At 31.7% G+C, this 22014-nt stretch overlaps 1 protein-coding gene across 1 annotated transcript in view; it reads left to right on the top strand.

Moving 5' to 3' along the window:
- LOC141403221 (uncharacterized) overlaps positions 1 to 22014 on the top strand; it is a 456033-nt gene that overhangs the window by 252083 nt on the left and 181936 nt on the right. The window contains exon 3 of the mRNA XM_073985406.1: positions 8534 to 8593. Within this exon, the coding sequence (XP_073841507.1) occupies positions 8534 to 8593 (60 nt within the window). The remainder of the gene's footprint in view (positions 1 to 8533; positions 8594 to 22014) is intronic.

The raw sequence follows: 22014 nt of genomic DNA, 5'->3' as shown, positions 1-22014 counted from the left end.
ACGGAAGGTAGTATGTACATATTCCGCGGTGTGTACATACTAAGCAACTTTACCTTCGCAGTCCCACAGTTTACTGCTACCCCATAGATTTGTACTGGACAGGTGTATAAGGAAGGCAAATCTTCTTCCTCTGCTTCTTGTACGATTTTTTTTGCAAAAAGTTGTAAACATCGCAATGCACCAAAAGAGCTCGGATCAGGCATTCCGGGATATATTGCCGATCCCATGATGAAAAAATATACTCACACAAACACAGACGTCACGGTCTGTAGTAAAAAATTCCTAAGAGGCAATCCATATGTGACATTAAAAATTTTTCTATAAACAGAATCCACGTCAGTTGGGTAAATTAAAACAACATGCTTTAAAAAATCCACGTCCTTTGGGCACTTCAAAAAAATTATTTCTAAAAGGCCACGTCCTTTGGGTTCTTCAAAAAATCCTTTGCGTACTTCAAAAAAATGTCTTTAAAAATTCCAAAAATGTTCTCTAAAAAAATCCACGTCCTTTGGGTAGTTCAAAAAAAGTTCTTTAAAAATCCCCGTCCTTTGGGTACTCCAAAAAATATTCTTTAAAAAATACACGTCTTCTGGGTACTTCAAAAATTTTTTTAAAAAATCCACGTCAAAAAATTTTCTTTTAAAAAATCCACGTCTTCTGGGTACTTCAAAAAATTTTCTTTAAAAAATCCACGTCAAAAAATATTCTTTTAAAAAATCCACGTCATTTGGGTATTTCAAAAAATATTCTTTTAAAAAATCCACGTCATTTGGGTATTTCAAAAAATATTCTTTTAAAAAATCCACGTCATTTGGGTATTTCAAAAAATATTCTTTTAAAAAATCCACGTCATTTGGGTATTTCAAAAAATATTCTTTTAAAAAATCCACGTCATTTGGGTATTTCAAAAAATATTCTTTTAAAAAATCCACGTCATTTGGGTATTTCAAAAAATATTCTTTTAAAAAATCCACGTCCTTTGGGTACTTTAAAAAATATTCTTTAAAAAATCCACGTCCTTTGGGTACTTTAAAAAATATTCTTTAAAAAATCCACGTCTTTTGTGTACTTCAAAAAATATTCTTTAAAAAATCCACGTCCTTTGGGTACTTTAAAAAATATTCTTTAAAAAATCCACGTCCTTTGGGTACTTTAAAAAATATTCTTTAAAAAATCCACGTCCTTTGGGTACTTTAAAAAATATTCTTTAAAAAATCCACGTCCTTTGGGTACTTCAAAAAAATATTCTTTAAAAAATCCACGTCCTTTGGGTACTTCAAAAAAATATTCTTTAAAAAATCCACGTCCTTTGCGTACTTCAAAAAAAATATTCTTTAAAAAATCCACGTCCTTTGGGTACTTCAAAAAAATATTCTTTAAAAAATCCACGTCCTTTGGGTACTTCAAAAAAATATTCTTTAAAAAATCCACGTCCTTTGGGTACTTCAAAAAAATATTCTTTAAAAAATCCACGTCCTTTGGGTACTTCAAAAAAATATTCTTTAAAAAATCCACGTCCTTTGGGTACTTTAAAAAATATTCTTTAAAAAATCCACGTCCTTTGGGTACTTTAAAAAATATTCTTTAAAAAATCCACGTCCTTTGGGTACTTTAAAAAATATTCTTTAAAAAATCCACGTCCTTTGGGTACTTTAAAAAATATTCTTTAAAAAATCCACGTCCTTTGGGTACTTTAAAAAATATTCTTTAAAAAATCCACGTCCTTTGGGTACTTTAAAAAATATTCTTTAAAAAATCCACGTCCTTTGGGTACTTTAAAAAATCCACGTCCTTTGGGTACTTTAAAAAATATTCTTTAAAAAATCCACGTCCTTTGGGTACTTTAAAAAATATTCTTTAAAAAATCCACGTCCTTTTTGTACTTTAAAAAATATTCTTTAAAAAATCCACGTCCTTTGGGTACTTTAAAAAAATTCTTTAAAAAATCCACGTCTTTTGGGTACTTTAAAAAAATTCTTTAAAAAATCCACGTCTTTTGGGTACTTTAAAAAATATTCTTTAAAAAATCCACGTCCTTTGGGTACCTTAAAAAATATTCTTTAAAAAATCCACGTCTTTTGGGTACTTTAAAAAATATTCTTTAAAAAATCCACGTCCTTTGGGTACCTTAAAAAATATTCTTTAAAAAATCCACGTCTTTTGGGTACTTTAAAAAATATTCTTTAAAAAATCCACGTCCTTTGGGTACCTTAAAAAATATTCTTTAAAAAATCCACGTCCTTTGGGTACTTCAAAAAAATATTCTTTAAAAAATCCACGTCCTTTGGGTACTTCAAAAAAATATTCTTTAAAAAATCCACGTCCTTTGGGTGCTTCAAAAAAATATTCTTTAAAAAATCCACGTCCTTTGGGTACTTTAAAAAATATTCTTTAAAAAATCCACGTCCTTTGGGTACTTCAAAAAAATATTCTTTAAAAATTCCACTTCCTGTGGGTACTTCAAAAAAAACTATTCTTTAAAAAATTCACGACCTTAGGGTACTTCAAAAAAATATTCTTTAAAAAATCCACATCCTTTGGGTACTTCAAAAAAATATTCTTTAAAAAATCCACGTCCTTTGGGTACTTCAAAAAGTATTCTTTAAGAAATCCACGTCCTTTCGGTACTTCAAAACATATTCTTAAAAAATCCACGTGCTTTGGGTACTTCAAAAAATATTCTTTAAAAAATCCACGTCCTTTGGGCACTTCAAAAAAATTATTTCTAAAAGGCCACGTCCTTTGGGTTCTTCAAAAAATCCTTTGCGTACTTCAAAAAAATGTCTTTAAAAATTCCAAAAATGTTCTCTAAAAAAATCCACGTCCTTTGGGTAGTTCAAAAAAAGTTCTTTAAAAATCCCCGTCCTTTGGGTACTCCAAAAAATATTCTTTAAAAAATACACGTCTTCTGGGTACTTCAAAAATTTTTTTAAAAAATCCACGTCAAAAAATATTCTTTTAAAAAATCCACGTCTTCTGGGTACTTCAAAAAATTTTCTTTAAAAAATCCACGTCAAAAAATATTCTTTTAAAAAATCCACGTCATTTGGGTATTTCAAAAAATATTCTTTTAAAAAATCCACGTCATTTGGGTATTTCAAAAAATATTCTTTTAAAAAATCCACGTCATTTGGGTATTTCAAAAAATATTCTTTTAAAAAATCCACGTCCTTTGGGTACTTTAAAAAATATTCTTTAAAAAATCCACGTCCTTTGGGTACTTTAAAAAATATTCTTTAAAAAATCCACGTCTTTTGTGTACTTCAAAAAATATTCTTTAAAAAATCCACGTCCTTTGGGTACTTTAAAAAATATTCTTTAAAAAATCCACGTCCTTTGGGTACTTCAAAAAAATATTCTTTAAAAAATCCACGTCCTTTGGGTACTTTAAAAAATATTCTTTAAAAAATCCACGTCCTTTGGGTACTTCAAAAAAATATTCTTTAAAAAATCCACGTCCTTTGGGTACTTCAAAAAAATATTCTTTAAAAAATCCACGTCCTTTGCGTACTTCAAAAAAAATATTCTTTAAAAAATCCACGTCCTTTGGGTACTTCAAAAAAATATTCTTTAAAAAATCCACGTCCTTTGGGTACTTCAAAAAAATATTCTTTAAAAAATCCACGTCCTTTGGGTACTTCAAAAAAATATTCTTTAAAAAATCCACGTCCTTTGGGTACTTCAAAAAAATATTCTTTAAAAAATCCACGTCCTTTGGGTACTTTAAAAAATATTCTCTAAAAATCCACGTCCTTTGGGTACTTTAAAAAATATTCTTTAAAAAATCCACGTCCTTTGGGTACTTTAAAAAATATTCTTTAAAAAATCCACGTCCTTTGGGTACTTTAAAAAATATTCTTTAAAAAATCCACGTCCTTTGGGTACTTTAAAAAATATTCTTTAAAAAATCCACGTCCTTTGGGTACTTTAAAAAATATTCTTTAAAAAATCCACGTCCTTTGGGTACTTTAAAAAATATTCTTTAAAAAATCCACGTCCTTTGGGTACTTTAAAAAATATTCTTTAAAAAATCCACGTCCTTTGGGTACTTTAAAAAATATTCTTTAAAAAATCCACGTCCTTTGGGTACTTTAAAAAATATTCTTTAAAAAATCCACGTCCTTTGGGTACTTTAAAAAATATTCTTTAAAAAATCCACGTCCTTTGGGTACTTTAAAAAATATTCTTTAAAAAATCCACGTCCTTTGGGTACTTTAAAAAATATTCTTTAAAAAATCCACGTCCTTTGGGTACTTTAAAAAATATTCTTTAAAAAATCCACGTCCTTTGGGTACTTTAAAAAATATTCTTTAAAAAATCCACGTCCTTTGGGTACTTAAAAAAATATTCTTTAAAAAATCCACGTCCTTTGGGTACTTTAAAAAATATTCTTTAAAAAATCCACGTCCTTTGGGTACTTTAAAAAATCCACGTCCTTTGGGTACTTTAAAAAATATTCTTTAAAAAATCCACGTCCTTTGGGTACTTTAAAAAATATTCTTTAAAAAATCCACGTCCTTTGGGTACTTTAAAAAATATTCTTTAAAAAATCCACGTCCTTTGGGTACTTTAAAAAATATTCTTTAAAAAATCCACGTCCTTTGGGTACTTTAAAAAATATTCTTTAAAAAATCCACGTCCTTTGGGTACTTTAAAAAATATTCTTTAAAAAATCCACGTCCTTTGGGTACTTTAAAAAATATTCTTTAAAAAATCCACGTCCTTTGGGTACTTTAAAAAATATTCTTTAAAAAATCCACGTCCTTTGGGTACTTTAAAAAATATTCTTTAAAAAATCCACGTCCTTTGGGTACTTTAAAAAATATTCTTTAAAAAATCCACGTCCTTTGGGTACTTTAAAAAATATTCTTTAAAAAATCCACGTCCTTTGGGTACTTTAAAAAATATTCTTTAAAAAATCCACGTCCTTTGGGTACTTTAAAAAATATTCTTTAAAAAATCCACGTCCTTTGGGTACTTTAAAAAATATTCTTTAAAAAATCCACGTCCTTTGGGTACTTTAAAAAATATTCTTTAAAAAATCCACGTCCTTTGGGTACTTTAAAAAATATTCTTTAAAAAATCCACGTCCTTTGGGTACTTAAAAAAATATTCTTTAAAAAATCCACGTCCTTTGGGTACTTTAAAAAATATTCTTTAAAAAATCCACGTCCTTTGGGTACTTTAAAAAATCCACGTCCTTTGGGTACTTTAAAAAATATTCTTTAAAAAATCCACGTCCTTTGGGTACTTTAAAAAATATTCTTTAAAAAATCCACGTCCTTTGGGTACTTTAAAAAATATTCTTTAAAAAATCCACGTCCTTTGGGTACTTTAAAAAATATTCTTTAAAAAATCCACGTCCTTTGGGTACTTTAAAAAATATTCTTTAAAAAATCCACGTCCTTTGGGTACTTTAAAAAATATTCTTTAAAAAATCCACGTCCTTTGGGTACTTTAAAAAATATTCTTTAAAAAATCCACGTCCTTTGGGTACTTTAAAAAATATTCTTTAAAAAATCCACGTCCTTTGGGTACTTTAAAAAATATTCTTTAAAAAATCCACGTCCTTTGGGTACTTTAAAAAATATTCTTTAAAAAATCCACGTCCTTTGGGTACTTTAAAAAATATTCTTTAAAAAATCCACGTCCTTTGGGTACTTTAAAAAATATTCTTTAAAAAATCCACGTCCTTTGGGTACTTTAAAAAATATTCTTTAAAAAATCCACGTCCTTTGGGTACTTTAAAAAATATTCTTTAAAAAATCCACGTCCTTTGGGTACTTTAAAAAATATTCTTTAAAAAATCCACGTCCTTTGGGTACTTTAAAAAATATTCTTTAAAAAATCCACGTCCTTTGGGTACTTTAAAAAATATTCTTTAAAAAATCCACGTCCTTTGGGTACTTTAAAAAATATTCTTTAAAAAATCCACGTTCTTTGGGTACTTTAAAAAATATTCTTTAAAAAATCCACGTCCTTTGGGTACTTCAAAAAAATATTCTTTAAGAAATCCACGTCCTTTGGGTACTTTAAAAAATATTCTTTAAAAAATCCACGTTCTTTGGGTACTTTAAAAAATATTCTTTAAAAAATCCACGTCCTTTGGGTACTTTAAAAAATATTCTTTAAAAAATCCACGTCCTTTGGGTACTTTAAAAAATATTCTTTAAAAAATCCACGTCCTTTGGGTACTTTAAAAAATATTCTTTAAAAAATATTCTTTAAAAAATCCACGTCCTTTGGGTACTTTAAAAAATATTCTTTAAAAAATCCACGTCCTTTGGGTACTTTAGAAAATATTCTTTAAAAAATCCACGTCCTTTGGGTACTTTAAAAAATATTCTTTAAAAAATCCACGTCCTTTGGGTACTTTAAAAAAATATTCTTTAAAAAATCCACGTCCTTTGGGTACTTTAAAAAATATTCTTTAAAAAATCCACGTCCTTTGGGTACTTTAAAAAATATTCTTTAAAAAATCCACGTCCTTTGGGTACTTTAAAAAATATTCTTTAAAAAATCCACGTCCTTTGGGTACTTCAAACAATATTCTTTAAAAAATCCACGTCCTTTGGGTACTTTAAAAAATATTCTTTAAAAAAATCCACGTCCTTTGGGTACTTTAAAAAATATTCTTTAAAAAATCCACGTCCTTTGGGTACTTCAAAAAATATTCTTTAAGAAATCCACGTCCTTTCGGTACTTCAAAAAATATTCTTTAAAAAATCCACGTCCTTTGGGTACTTTAAAAAATATTCTTTAAAAAATCCACGTCCTTTGGGTACTTTAAAAAATATTCTTTAAAAAATCCACGTCCTTTGGTTACTTTAAAAAATATTCTTTAAAAAAATCCACGTCCTTTGGTTACTTTAAAAAATATTCTTTAAAAAATCCACGTCCTTTGGGTACTTTAAAAAATATTCTTTAAAAAATCCACGTCCTTTGGGTACTTTAAAAAATATTCTTTAAAAAATCCACGTCCTTTGGGTACTTCAAAAAATATTCTTTAAGAAATCCACGTCCTTTCGGTACTTCAAAAAATATTCTTTAAAAAATCCACGTCCTTTGGGTACTTTAAAAAATATTCTTTAAAAAATCCACGTCCTTTGGGTACTTTAAAAAATATTCTTTAAAAAATCCACGTCCTTTGGTTACTTTAAAAAATATTCTTTAAAAAAATCCACGTCTTTTGGGTACTTTAAAAAATATTCTTTAAAAAATCCACGTCTTTTGGGTACTTTAAAAAATATTCTTTAAAAAAACCACGTCCTTTGGGTACTTTAAAAAATATTATTTAAAAAATCCACGTCCTTTGGGTACTTTAAAAAATATTATTTAAAAAATCCACGTCCTTTGGGTACTTTAAAAAATATTCTTTAAAAAATCCACGTCCTTTGGGTACTTTAAAAAATATTCTTTAAAAAATCCACGTCCTTTTTGTACTTTAAAAAATATTCTTTAAAAAATCCACGTCCTTTGGGTACTTTAAAAAATATTCTTTAAAAAATCCACGTCCTTTGGGTACTTTAAAAAACATTCTTTAAAAAATCCACGTCCTTTGGGTACTTAAAAAACATTCTTTAAAAAATCCACGTCCTTTGGGTACTTTAAAAAGTATTCTTTAAAAAATCCACGTCCTTTGGGTACTTCAAAAAATATTCTTTAAAAAATCCACGTCCTTTGGGTACTTCAAAAAATATTCTTTAAAAAATCCACGTCCTTTGGGTACTTCAAAAAATATACTTTAAAAAATCCACGCCTTTTTGGTACTTCAAAAAAATATTCTTTAAAAAATCCACGTCCTTTGGGTACTTCAAAAAAATATTCTTTAAAAAATCCACGTCCTTTGGTTACTTCAAAAAAATATTCTTTAAAAATTCCACGTCCTTTGGGTACTTTAAAATATATTCTTTAAAAAATCCACGTCCTTTGGGTACTTCAAAAAATATTCTTTAAAAAATCCATGTCCTTGGGGTACTTAAAAAAATATTCTTTAAAAAATCCACGTCCTTTGGCTACTTCAAAAAATATTCTTTAAAAATCCACGTCCTTTGGGTACTTTAAAAAATATTCTTTAAAAAATCCACGTCCTTTGGGTACTTTAAAAAATATTCTTTAAAAAATCCACGTCCTTTGGGTACTTTAAAAAATATTCTTTAAAAAATCCACGTCCTTTGGGTACTTTAAAAAATATTCTTTAAAAAATCCACGTCCTTTGGGTACTTTAAAAAATATTCTTTAAAAAATCCACGTCCTTTGGGTACTTCAAAAAATATTCTTTAAAAAATCCACGTCCTATGAGCACTTCTAAAAACTTTCTTAAGAAAGTCCGAAGACAGTGCTTTTTTGTTTATTTGGACAATTTATTTTGTTATATATTATTTTACATTTCACATTTTTTTATTTTTTTTTTAATTATACTTTCTTCGGCTTTACATATAATTTTATTTTTAATTTCGTAATTATATTTTTATTTATATTTATTTCATTTTATAGTTTGTTTGTATTTATTTATTTATTTTTTTATTTATAGGCTACGATTATGAAATGTGGTTGAATCCACATGACGATTCAATTTATTCTTTATATCAGGGTAAGTTGATACTTATGCTATGTATTTCAGATAAAAGTTTGGAAGTTTAAATGTTTGCTTAATTTCTGCAAAAACCAAAAGGCTCGAAAATGGTTTGGTTGAGCTCAACAACTGGCTGTAATCACTTAAAAATATTCTATACAAACTGAGTTTTGGAACGTTGCACAGAGGGGAAATGTGTGTTAAAAGTTGATCAAAAGCCCTAGAAAGCTCATTTACAGTCGGATTGATATAAAATTTTGCACGAAGCTTATCTTCTGTACAAGGATTAATCCTATAGAAAATAATGAAAATCGGTCCAGATTTGGATGCAGCTCCCATATATATTCGCATCTGAGATGAGTTAAAAATGCACCAAAATCACTGAAATTTGACACATGCAACCTGAACTAGCCTAAAAAAACATTGTGCCAATTTTTAAACAAATCGGTACAGATGTATATATGGTCTCATATACATATATTTCATTCCAAATTTTATTTTTTGAAACTTACATAAATTAAAATTTTCTCAATTCACATGAGAAAAGCCGTGAATGTTTCTGAATAATGCAAACATATTTGATAGGTGTTGATTTAGTCTGATAAATAAGAGCCCTGTTTATAAGGCGGAAAAAAGTTTAGTGTGAGTAAACCTTGCAATTCCATATAAAAATATTTCATATTTTAGTTGAGAAAAATTAGATTTTTTCGGAATGGCGCAAATATGCGCAATTTTTTATGATTGAATCTGATATTTGAGACTCAAGCGCATAAAACATTAGAAGAAACTATGGTCGGGAAACGACGGGGAAATAGACTTTTTCACTATTGAAATTGTAGTAATCTTAAAAATTATCATAAAAAAAATTTCATAAAGAGGATATGTATCACCATTATTAAAGAGCAAAGATGAAAAAACAATCTGAAAATTTTAAATGCTAATCTTGTTCTGAGACTGTACAAAAACAATAAATCTTGAAAAATATAAAATTTCGCGAAAATAATGTCATTTTAAAGTTCACCTAATTTCTTAGTTTTCGAAAATTTACTTTTTGTTTTCAGTATGGCTGAGTTCAATCGACTGCTGCATTGGATTGGTTAATCTTACAAAGTCGAGGATGGCTATAACACATGTAGAAAAGAGTCTGGTTGCCGTTTATAAAAATTTTTTCTTAAAAAAACGATTTTCATATTTTGAGTTTTGAGCAACTTTAGGCCTATGTTTCCCCTCTGTGCGTTGTCCAGGTCTGGCGAGATCATTTCCAAATGTTGTCAAAAGTTATTACCTCTACATTTGTTTTTACACAACAAAAATCCCATAAAACTCCGATAAAAAGAACGTTACAATTTTACACCTGCCTAAAACTCCACATAACCTCAAAATCAAACAATTGCCTTTGGCTTTAAAATTAACTCCGTTATATCGACGCCAACTTTATTAAATTTTATACCACTTTAACCAGGCTTATTTTTATTTTATGATCGAAATCAAAAAAATCAAAACTTTTATTTTTAACCATCACCTTATTTCTGAGTGTGTCGAAAAATTACCCCCAGCTCCCCCCACGTTCTTTTTATTGAGTCATAAACACTTTCTTGAAAATCTGATAAAAGTTTCGTGTTTCGGCTGCATACAAAAACCCAACAGAGACACCAGCAGCCAACATTACCATCACTAAGTAAAGCAACAAGGACAACAACAACAGCTAATAAAACAAATCCTTTTGAATCCTTTAATTATGTCTTTCCGTGTTGGTGTTATTATTCCTCAATTTTTTGTTGTTGTTCGTTTGTTCTCCTTCCTTTTCCTGCAACAGTAAAAGCAGAATCCTGCAAAGACAAACATCAGCACTGAAGCAAATAATTTTTACTAGCATCAATTGTTGAAATGAAGAAAATATTTTATAGTCAGTCCTCTGCTATTTGAATTGAAAGCGGGCGGAAGGATGTTATTTTGCGGAAGGGAAGATGAAGATGAGTGGGTAAATGAGGAAAGGGTTAAAGTAAGTTTCACAATGCAAAAACCCTGATGAGCAGAAATGAGGGAAGGATACCTTACATCCTCATAAGCTATGATTTTGAAAGATAAAAATATCCTTTAGGAATGGTGGCATTTTAAATCGAATTTAAGTACCCTGGAAGATTTTTAAGAATGCCACATTCCTAAACTCTTTATATTTATTTTTTCCATGAACTCTTAAAATCGATTCACTTCATTTCGCCATCCTTCCCTCTTACCCTACTTAACCATAAGTATGAGAGTTAACTATTCTTCTTCTGCATAATAATGAGTTCATTTGTGAGCTAAAACATAAATTTTAAGATTAACTGCATAAATACAATTACTTGATTATGCGTTATCGTAAATAAAGTTTAATTACTGCAGTCAGTGTCGTTTTTGGTACCGTGCGTTTGTTTGTTTGTTCCTCCCTGCGATTGTCTTACAGCAATTCAACGCAAATAGCCTTAGGAAGGATGCTATTTCCATTAGATGGGTGGATACGAGTATTTTATGAAGTGTTTGTTTCCTTGAAAAGGGTTTATTAATGGAAATGTTGTATGAAATGATGTGAAATTTAAACGAGAATTCTCAATATGAAGGAAACAATTTATTCTGGATAATAAAGGATGCCTTCAAAAATGTATTAAAAATGGAATATTATCGTACCAGGTGCTTGACGATTCTTGATATACGATTCGAATATTATGATTCCAAAATCATATAAAGTTCTATCCAGAAATGTTGATTATAAAAGGTGGTAACATTTTAAGCACCCATGTTGATTTTGAATAAAACATAAATATAATACACCTGAAGATCGGCTTTACCACCCGTGAAACGTAGTGTAATGGTTGGATGCGTGGGACTTCGGTAGACTCCTAATTTTTCAATGTATCTCTAAAGGCCTTACAGCTCAACTCGAAATAGAATTAATTAAATATCACTATAAATGGCCTTCGCCTTAATAAGGCAAAAATAAAAAAATAATTTCAGCATGAGCCAGTTTGGAGTTTCAATTAACTGACATAATTTCGCATATGCATTTATCTAATGAAGTGCGATATATATACTAGTTTCCAAGCTTTGCCTTCGTCTGCCACAAAAACAACATCCTAATACACCTGAAGATCGGCTTTACCACCCGTGAAACGTAGTGTAATGGTTGGATGCGTGGGACTTCGGTAGACTCCTAATTTTTCAATGTATCTCTAAAGGCCTTACAGCTCAACTCGAAAGAGAATTAATTAAAACATAAATTATTTAGAAAATAATTTCATATCCTTAATTATGATTCCTTATTGACAACCGTGATTTCTGCTGCACACCTCCATCCAATGTTCAATATTTTGGATTATAATTGAGTTTCCATGCCGTTAATGTTGCGCATTATCTCATCCATTGTCTCTTGAAATGTTGTTGTCTTATCGATGCACACCTTTTTCCTTAAAATAACACCAACGATAGAACAGCAGCAACCAAATGACATGATATGAGGGGCCAATTGACATCGCAACTGCGTGAGATAACACGGCATTGAATTTGTCACGCAAAAGAGCCATTGATTCGGTAGCTACGTGGCAAGTGCCACTGTCCTGTTGAAACCACATATCTTGCATCCAAATCTTCCAATTCCGGTCATATCATCTCATAATACCGAACACCACTCACAGTAGCTATCTGAATGGCCTAATATGTTTGTATATTGATTTTTCGACAATCAGTATTGGATTATGCTTCGCCCAAATGCGGTAATTCTGTTTATTGACGAATCCACCGAGGTGAAAATATGACTCTTCACTGCAGACATGGACTGACTAAATTCGGATATTTACCAACATTTCAAAATTTTCGCAAAATTGTAGTTTAATGACATTTAGCGGATCGCGACTCCTATTATGATTGTACAAGTTTTCGGGTGCACGTGCATACTTCTAAAAATAATGGCTGAAATTACTGAGGGACACGATTACTTACGAAGTGAGTATACGAGTTTGGGTGAAACTTTGCCCATCGTACAATTACTTGCAAACATACATACATAAAATTCCAAAAAGGAATATGTCGAACATCCCTTTTTCGGTATCTCCCTTACAGAATATTAAAAGTCCATGCTTCCGAAAGCTAAAAAAAGTTTACGGTGACAAACTAAAATTACTGGTTGACACGATAATTACCGAAAGGAATGACTTTCAAACTTAGATTTGGTTCCAAGATGGACTATGTCGACCCATTGCTTCAGGTACCTCTTCAGCAAAAATTAAACACTTTCGCGCTTTAATCAGACCTTCCTTCCAAGTATTTTCCTAAATTGTTTGTGTTTGTAATATGTTTGTGTTTGTAATTTCAGCTCTGACCTCTTTTCGTCAATGTTAATATAGTGAAGAGTCCCGAAGGCCTGTTCCGTTTGCCAGATCCGCATCTATCACATGCCAACATGAGAAAAATGTAATGCATGTGGGGTTTGGGTGCACTTCCGAAGCTGTTCCGTCCAGTATCCCCAAAAGTAACAAACACAGCACCTCACTAACTTCATCTGTAGCTTGCAACGTTGTGATGTCATTCATTTCTAGGCAATTACCAGAGGATTACTGTACTGGTCGATCAAATTGATAGCCCAACATTTTGCACGGTGAACGAAGACGGTGCTTCGAGGATAAGATAAAATTGGCACAGTTCCCCAGACATCACAATTGTGTCATCCGTTCAGATAAATGACGTGACTTGACAATCAGTCCATATTCGAAACTGATCTATGTCTGGAAGAAATATTACACTGCGCAGAGTGTGCACCAAATTACTTAATCCCTTCAAGGTCTATTTTAAGGAAAAAATTTTAATCTTTTGTGGTGTGGTACCGGAAGGTGTGGACCGATATCATTGAACTAAACAAAATATTACGAGAACAAAATCGCTTGATCCATACGACAGTTATCGTGCGCTTCAGCCAGCCAGACAGATAGACGGAAGGACATTGATAAACGGACTCCAAATTGTCGGAAACTGATTTCACCTAAACATACTTGGGGTCTAAAACCATTATTGCAATTAAGCAAATTTTGGTCGTATGTATATACCATCCTTAGTTTAAAGGCTCAGGGTATAAGAAAATACATCCCAGTGCACTACAGGTAATTTGGACAGGTTTTTTGGCAAAAAGTCGATTTTTTCACTTTTAATAACGCGGATTTTCTAATTTGATTCGAAGAATGAACATGTCAAATTTTATGGCTGTGCATATTTTTTTTCAAAAATATCCAAAACTCGCAGTATAATTCGAAGTAAAATTCAAAATTTCGAAGACAACATAGGAATCATCATTGCGTGATTTATTTGGCCCATAAACGTAGTTTGTTCGTTGAAAACATAGTTTCTTATAATTGATGTTTGCTATATCCGAATTTTATTGTGTAATTCTTTGTTTTATCTTACTTTTGCATGGAAAGCATTATAAATGTATAAGAAGCCCTTAAGTCCGCCGCTATTAATTTTTGCCTCAAAAACAGGCCAAATTAACAATAGTGCAGTGGTCCGAAAAAAATATTCCTTGTGACTCTTAAAGATACTTTTTTTATACCCTCCACCATATGGAGGGTATAATTAAATTTGTCATTGCGTTGGAACACATCGAAATATTCGTCGGAGAACCTATAAAGTATATATTATTGATCAGCATAAAATTCTATGTCGATTTGACCATGTCCGTCTGTCCGTCCGTCCGTCTGTCTGTCTGTTGAAATCAAGATACAGCTCGCAATTTTAAAGTAGAGAGTCAAAATTCGGTACAGAAGTTTTTATTACTTTTTATTACTTGGAAAATGGGGTATATCGGTCCACGTTTTGATATAGCCCTCATAGAAAGGTACCTCCCGATTTTCGGTATTTTTAAGGTTTTAGCTTCATTATCCTACCAAAATGGCTGAAATTTGGTCCGTAGTCTTCTTTAGGGGTATAAAACTATCCCCCAGAATTTTGTCGGTATCGGTCCACACCTTCATATAGCCACCATAGAACTGTACCTCCCGATTTTCGGTATTTTTAAGGTTTTAGCTTCATTATCCTACCAAAATGGCTGAAATTTGGTACATACTTTTATTTAGGGGCATAAAACTTTCCCCTAGAATTTTGTCGGTATCGGTCCACAACTTCATATAGCCCCCATAGAACGGTACCTCCCGATTTTCGGTATTTTTTAGTTTTTAGCTTCATTATCCTACCAAAATGGCTGAAATTTGGTACGCAGTCTTCATTAGGGGTATAAAACCCCAGAATTTTGTCGGTCTCGGTCCACACCTTCATATAGCCACCATAGAACAGTACCTCCCGATTTTCGGTATTTTTAAGGTTTTAGCTTCATTATCCTACCATAATGGCTGAAATTTGTTACGTAGTCTTCCTTAGGGGTATAAAACTTTCCCCCGGAATTTTGTCAGTATCAGTCCACACCTTCATATAGCCCCCATAGAACGGTACCTTCCGATTTTCGTAAAACTGAAGATCGTGACGTCAATATTCAACCGAAATGGCTGAAATTCGTTATTTCGTCTTCCAAGAGTTATAAAATATTCCAGAAGAGTATTATCAGTATAGGTCCACGTCTTCCTATATCCCCATAGAAGCGTACTTCTTGTTTTTGGGTATTTTTTTATATTTATATTATATATTCTTATATTTTTTTATATATCTCTTACCGAAATATAGGAAATTTGGTATTTAGTCTTCTTTGAGCCTAAAAACTTTTCGTCAGAAATTTGTCGGTATAGATCGACGTTTTGAAATAGCCCCCCATAGAATGGTGCCTCACATTGTTTTACCGAAATTGAAATTTAGTATTAAGTTAAGAAAAAAAAAAAAAAAACACAGTTTATATGCTGCATACGAAGTAAAATAAATTTTTCCCATCCAACGCTCATACTGAGACAATATTGTTCCGATCGACTTAAAAATTTGACCACAAATTCTATGCTACCATTACTTTCTACTTTTTTCTGAAATTTATAAGTAGAGATCACCCCTTAAACTAAAATTTATCGCTCACATTTTAAACTTTGGTGTGGAGTGAATAATTTTATTGAAATATTTGAGATATATTGTGTACACCACTCAGCACGTAGGCAGATGGATGTTTTCTGGAACTGAAAAATTAGCAAACGATGAGATTTCGTGCATGCAAATATTCTACAAAAATGTTGCTAGGAACATTTTATGTAGGGTCGGTCCACTAGGACAAGAAATCGATATTGTCATGTTTTCATAGTCCTTTATCACTTTTACCCGATCCTTTCTCATGAAAGCTATATGATAATGTATTTCATTGAATTTCGTATATGCAATTGATTGTATAGAAAGCACGGATACACATGAACTATATCTGTTCCTGGCGGATCCGATTTTTTGAATGTCTACATCTAAAGCCCTCATTGAGTATATAATGAATCCTAGCAGAAGGATTCGCCTTTGTCAGATTTCTAAGTTATAGCAGGATGAACCTGTTTTTAACCAACAACGAATTGATGGTGCCTAAGTCAGAAGCGTAACCATCCGAATTTGATATATAGTTAATAGATTATGCGAAATTTACCGAAATACATAAACATACGGTGTTTTTTTATACCCTCCACCATAGTATGGAGGGTATATTAAGTTTGTCATTCTGTTTGTAACACATCGAAGCAATCATTTGCGACCCTATAAAGTATATATATTCTTGATCAGGATAAAATTCTAAGACGATCTAGCCATGTCCGTCTGTCCGTCTGTCTGTCCGTCTGTTGTAATCACTCTAGCGTCCGCAATAATTGAGATAGAGTGCTGAAATTTTACACCCGAGGGTCTTTTTTCCATAGGCAGGTCAAGTTCGAAGATGGGCTATACCGGTCCACTCTTTGGTATAGCCCCCATATAACGGTACCTGCGGATTTGAGGTATTTTGACGTTCTTCGCCACATTTGCAGACCGAATTAGCTATAATTTGGCACTTTGGGTTCTTAGTGATCAACAAACTTATATCCCAAAGGATATGGGCATAGGTCCATGTTTTGGTATAGTCCTCATATAACGGTACCTCCCGATTTTCGGTATTTTGAGAATTTTAGCCACAATTTTTAACCGAACTATCTGCAATTTGACATTTGAGGTTCTCAGTGGCCATGAAATATCTCCACGAAACATCGTCAACAAAGGACCATGTTATGGTATAGCCCCCATATATCGGTACCTCCCGATTTTCGGTATTTTGAGAATTTGAGCCACAATTTGTAACCGAACTATCTGCAATTTGACATTTGAGGTTCTCAGTGGTCATGAAATATCTCCAACAAACATCGTCAACATAGGTCCATGTTTTGGTATAGCCCCCATATAACGGTACCTCCCAATTTTCGGTATTTTGAGAATTTTAGCTACAGTTTTAACCGAACTATCTGCAATTTGACATTTGAGGTTCTCAGTGGTCATAAAACGTCTCCAACGAAACATCGTCAACATAGGTCCATGTTTTGGTATAGCCCGCATATAACGGTATCTCCCGATTTTCGGTATTTTGAGAATTTTAGCTGCAATTTTTAACCGAACTAACTGTAATGATCGGTATTTTGAGAATTTTAGCTACAATTTTGTCTATTCAAAAATACTCGTCAATATAGGTCCATGTTTTGGTATATCCCCCCATATAACTAAACTTCCCGATTTTCGGGAATTTTCAGTGGTCACGAAATTTCTTCACTAAAATTCGTCAACATGGGTCCATTTTTGAGGGTCTACATTGTTTTGATGAAACTATCCTTAATTTGACTCTTGAAGTTCCCTGCAGCTATAAAATTTTTCCGTCAAAAAATTTAAAGATAGGTTGACTGTTTGATATAGCCCCGTAGGTGGTACCTTTCACCTAGCTGAACACCTTTTTTTAGATTAGATTAAATAACACTGTGCAACAAAATGGAGGTGAAAGTCTGGGGCACGGAAAATTCCTCTTGGGGAAAAAACCAAGGCCTTTCTTCCCCAAGAGGAATTTTATTATGAACCCAGAAGGACATATCCGCCGTGAGTCGAACTTCCGCCTTATGGCGTGATGAAATTTTTGTTAGAGACCCTGTGGGCCATCAGGAATTAGCGTTATATCTTTGTTCACTGTTGCTTAAGTGCTCTACAAAAACAACAAACAACGTTATAATGCTAATTCATGATGGCTTACGGGGTCTCTTGCAAAAACTGCATCACGCCATAACGCGGAAGTTCGAATCACGGCGCATCTGTCCTTCGGGGTTTTTAATATACACACACCAAGGGCTTTCATCTCCAAAAGGAATTATCTCTGCCCCAACATTTGTGTTCACAGTGTAATTTAAGCAATAGTGGGAGGCAGTAGGAGTCGAACCATTGTCGAAAATTGTTCCACCTAAAATTGTAAAAGGACCCTAATTATTCCATTTTAATTAAGACTATTTTATGGTGGAGGGTATAAAAAGTTCGGCCCGGCCGAACTTAACGACTTTTTACTAGTTTTTTTTTTTTTTTTTTGAGAAAGTAGCGGTTAAAACTGATAAAGGACAATGAAAACGTGACAATATCGATTTCTTGGATATGGGAAACCACTTTTAATTTTTGGTGGAACATTTCCGCAGAAATGTTCAAAAACGACATGGAAGGAAACATGTCAGCTGAACCTGAAAACATGTCATCTAAAAATGATGAAACAATATCTCCAGAAACTGAGATTTAAAGCTATTTTGTCAATGATTGATGGGAGTCAATTAAAAAATCATTATTTCATGACTTAGAAAGTTCAGCTATGGGATCCCCTGTAGTTCTCAATTGGGGCTTTCATTCCCAAAAGGAATTTTCCTCCCCCAGATCTTAACTTCCATTTTGTGTCACAGGGTATTCAGTAAGATTTCCCGTAGAGACCACAATGTCTTTAATAGAAGACAAGTATGACTTCTCATAAAAAACAAGATGAGAATACCAATAGACCTTTGTGAGAAGACCAGTAAGACTTCTGACGAAAGAGGTTAAAGGTCCAATCTTAATTCGATTGTCATAGAACTTTACTTTTGTTTGCAAAAATGTAACGAATCAATTGGATCAACAAAATAGGGATGAATATCCAGTGACTTGTTATTTAACTCAGTATAATATATAATTTGCATATACAGTTAGTCAACTTATTTATTGCAAAACCAAAATTATTACAAAAATATTAAATAAAACATCATTTTATTGGTATAAATATATATCATTATTAATATTTTTGTTAACAATGCAATTCTTACACATGTTTATTAACATAATAAAATAAAAAGTAGCTAAATTTCACTAAACATTTTCTTAAAATTAACAAAAATGAAAACAGCTCATTATTTGCTCTGTCAACTAAAGAATTGCAAAATTCACAACTTTTCAGTCTTTCACGGTATTTTTCCAAAAGTTGGTTCTAATATGCCACATTTGGCATCAAAAACAGCTTGTAAACGTATCTGCATTTAATAAATAAGTTTCGGAATGTCATATTCCAATGGTATTTTTTAGCCATTCTTCTTTATTGTATTTTATTTAATCCTCCAGGTTAGTGGACGACATATTCCCGACTTTGTCCTTCAGGTGTACCTATGAATTTTCGATGGGGTTAATATCTAGACACTGGAACGGGGTGTAAATGACTTTGGTACAGTTGTATAACAACCAAGTCTTACATAAATTAGATTTATGCTTAGGGTCGTTGTCTTGGTAGTACTTATATTGCAATTTGTTTGAATTTTCAGGGTCAACAGGCCCAAATTTCTTGACGCTTTTGGTTAAATCTTTTCTTAAAGCATCTAAATAAACCTCCTATGTCATTGTTTCTTCCAAAATCAGGATTTTACCAAGGTCACTGCTTGGTATACAACCCCATACCATAAGTGACAGTTTTCCGAACTTTACGGTATGTATTAAATTTTTGTTTTCAAGGGTTTTCCCAATACTTTTTGAGGTCCATTGTGATAGTACAACATAATTTTAGTCTCATCAGAAAATATAACGCCATCCCAATACTAAAGATGGCGTGAAAAGTTGTCTATAACAAGTCGGAATAGTTTCTATATATTGTGATGGGAGAGCAATGGTTTTTACCTAGTCTCTCGTGATGAGTGCTTGTTATTATGTACCACTTTTCTGACTTTTCCATGTGACACACTTACTCCAAAATCATTTTTAATTAGAAAAAGCTATTTTCTGGTGATGATTTGGGCTATTTCGTTAATTTCTTTAATCATTCTACAGTCAATTCGTGAGGTTACTATTTTGGACCTGCCATGTAACGCCCTCAGTTTGAGCCTGGCTTCTTTCTCGGTGCGGTATATGATGTTGTATATACTTCTCAGCTTACGAGAGGTGATTTTAGGGATTTTTTTTTCGGATTTACCATGATTATAATTGGAATAGACCAAATGTAGCATATTTTCCGAAACCGTTTACCTGACTTTCTCTTTTTCTGAATATACCTTCTATGTTACACACAAAAAAATTAATTTATGATCAAAAATCCTTAAATGAAAAAAATCGCGGGGAAACCCCACGAATTTATTGCACATTAATTCATTTTGCAATTATTTAGTTGACACCAAAAAAACCAGGTACCTATCCTTTTTGCCCGTTGTTTTTGTTATTTCCAACCGATTTCTGGATTTATTGGCTTGATGTTGTCATTAACAGGTTAATCAACAGATATTTACAAAAAACCCAGCATTATTGAAAGAATTTCTCGTAGTAATTCCTAATTAAACGTCTACATTTTTAAAAATTCGTCGTTTGCAATAATATAGTTGACTAACTGTATATTTTCTTATAACTTTCTTTTAAAATAAATAATGATTTTTAGAAAAATGTTCTTGTTCCAAATTAAAAAAAATGTTCTTGTTCCAAATTTAATGTTATATTTCTAAATTTTTGCCCGGAGTCGAAGTCGAGTTATTTTTTTGACTCAGACTCCGACTCGGACTCCAGCAAAATTTCTCGACTTCGACTCGTATTTTATTTTATTTTTTTTTTAAATACAGGTCCGGTTTGTCCTTATAAAAAATATATTTTCAAAAAATGCAGGCCCTGTTGGTCCTTAAAAATATTTTGTCCTCAGAAAACATATTTTCAAAAAATCCACGTCCTGTTGTACCTTACAAAAAATATATTTTCAAAAAATCAACACCCTGTTGGTCCTTAAAAATTGTATTTTGAAAAATCTACGTCCTGTTGGCATTTAAAACATATTTTTGAAAAAATAAATCCATGTCTTGATGGTGCTTAAAAAAAATACTTTGAAAAATCTACGTCCTGTTGGCATTTAAAACATATTTTTGAAAAAATAAATCCATGTCTTGTTGGTCCTTAAACAATATACTTTAAAAATCCATGTCCTGCTGGCCCTTAAAAATCATTTTGAAAAAATCTAAAATTGTAATAGTTCTTAAAAAATATTTTTTGAAAAAATCCACGTCCTGTTGGTCCTTAAAAAATCATTTTGAAATAATTTAAAATCCTAAAGCTCTTAAAAAAATATTTTTTGAAAATATCGAAGTTCTGATGATCCTTACAAAAATTTATTTTTTGGTCAAATAATCCACGGCTTGGTATGGACAAACAAAATAATTGTGAACAAATCCACTTCCCAGTGGCTTTAAAGAATATTTTGTGAAAAATTCACGTCCAGTAGGCCTATTCTGTAACTTTTAACAACTATCGATATTGTTTAAATTTCTTTTGTTATTGTAACAAAAGCAAAACAAGCAAATGAAATTGTTGTAAAATAAACAATGAGTAAAGTTGTTAAAAAGTTACAGAATAGGCCTACTGGTGGTCCTAAAAATAATTTTAAAAAAATCCACGTCCTTTTTGTTTTTAAAAAATTCAAAAAATTTAAAAAATATTTGTAGAAAAAACCAAAAATCCGCGTCATTGTGGTTCTTAAAAAATATTTCAAAACAATCCATATCCTTTTGGCCCTCAAAAAATATATTTTGAAAAAAAAACAAACGTCATGGTTATCCTGTTTTTTAAAAGCACGTCCTGCTTATGCTCTGCTAAAATCCGCGGCCCAGTCATGCGATTTTTTGCTTAAATACACTTCCTGTTGATCCTAAATTTTGTCGTTTTTTTAAATCAAGATTCTGTGGGCTTTTAATATAATTTTGAAAAAATTCACGTTTTGTTGATGCTTAAAAATGTCTTTCTTTCCTTTTCATAGTGAATAGACCCATTATCGTTTTGACGAGTAAATAGCTAGACCTTATTATCTAGTCCAGTTGTAAGCAATTCTTACAGCCGTCTCGGCTCTTCTGCAAAGCAAATTTCAATTCCTTCTTTGGTGTTGTGTTAAATAGATTGTTTATCGTAGTAACCCCAACTTCTGATTTTTTATTAGGTTATCTTTTGAGGATGAATTTTAAAGAATCGACTATTGCTGGTATTTT

The sequence above is a fragment of the Musca autumnalis genome, unplaced genomic scaffold (genome assembly GCF_047663935.1).
Source record: "Musca autumnalis isolate F117 unplaced genomic scaffold, ASM4766393v1 scaffold_4, whole genome shotgun sequence".
Taxonomy (NCBI): Eukaryota; Metazoa; Arthropoda; class Insecta; order Diptera; family Muscidae; genus Musca; species Musca autumnalis.
The sequence above is the reverse complement of the archived record's forward strand: the minus strand, read 5'-3'. Positions and strand labels throughout refer to the sequence as shown.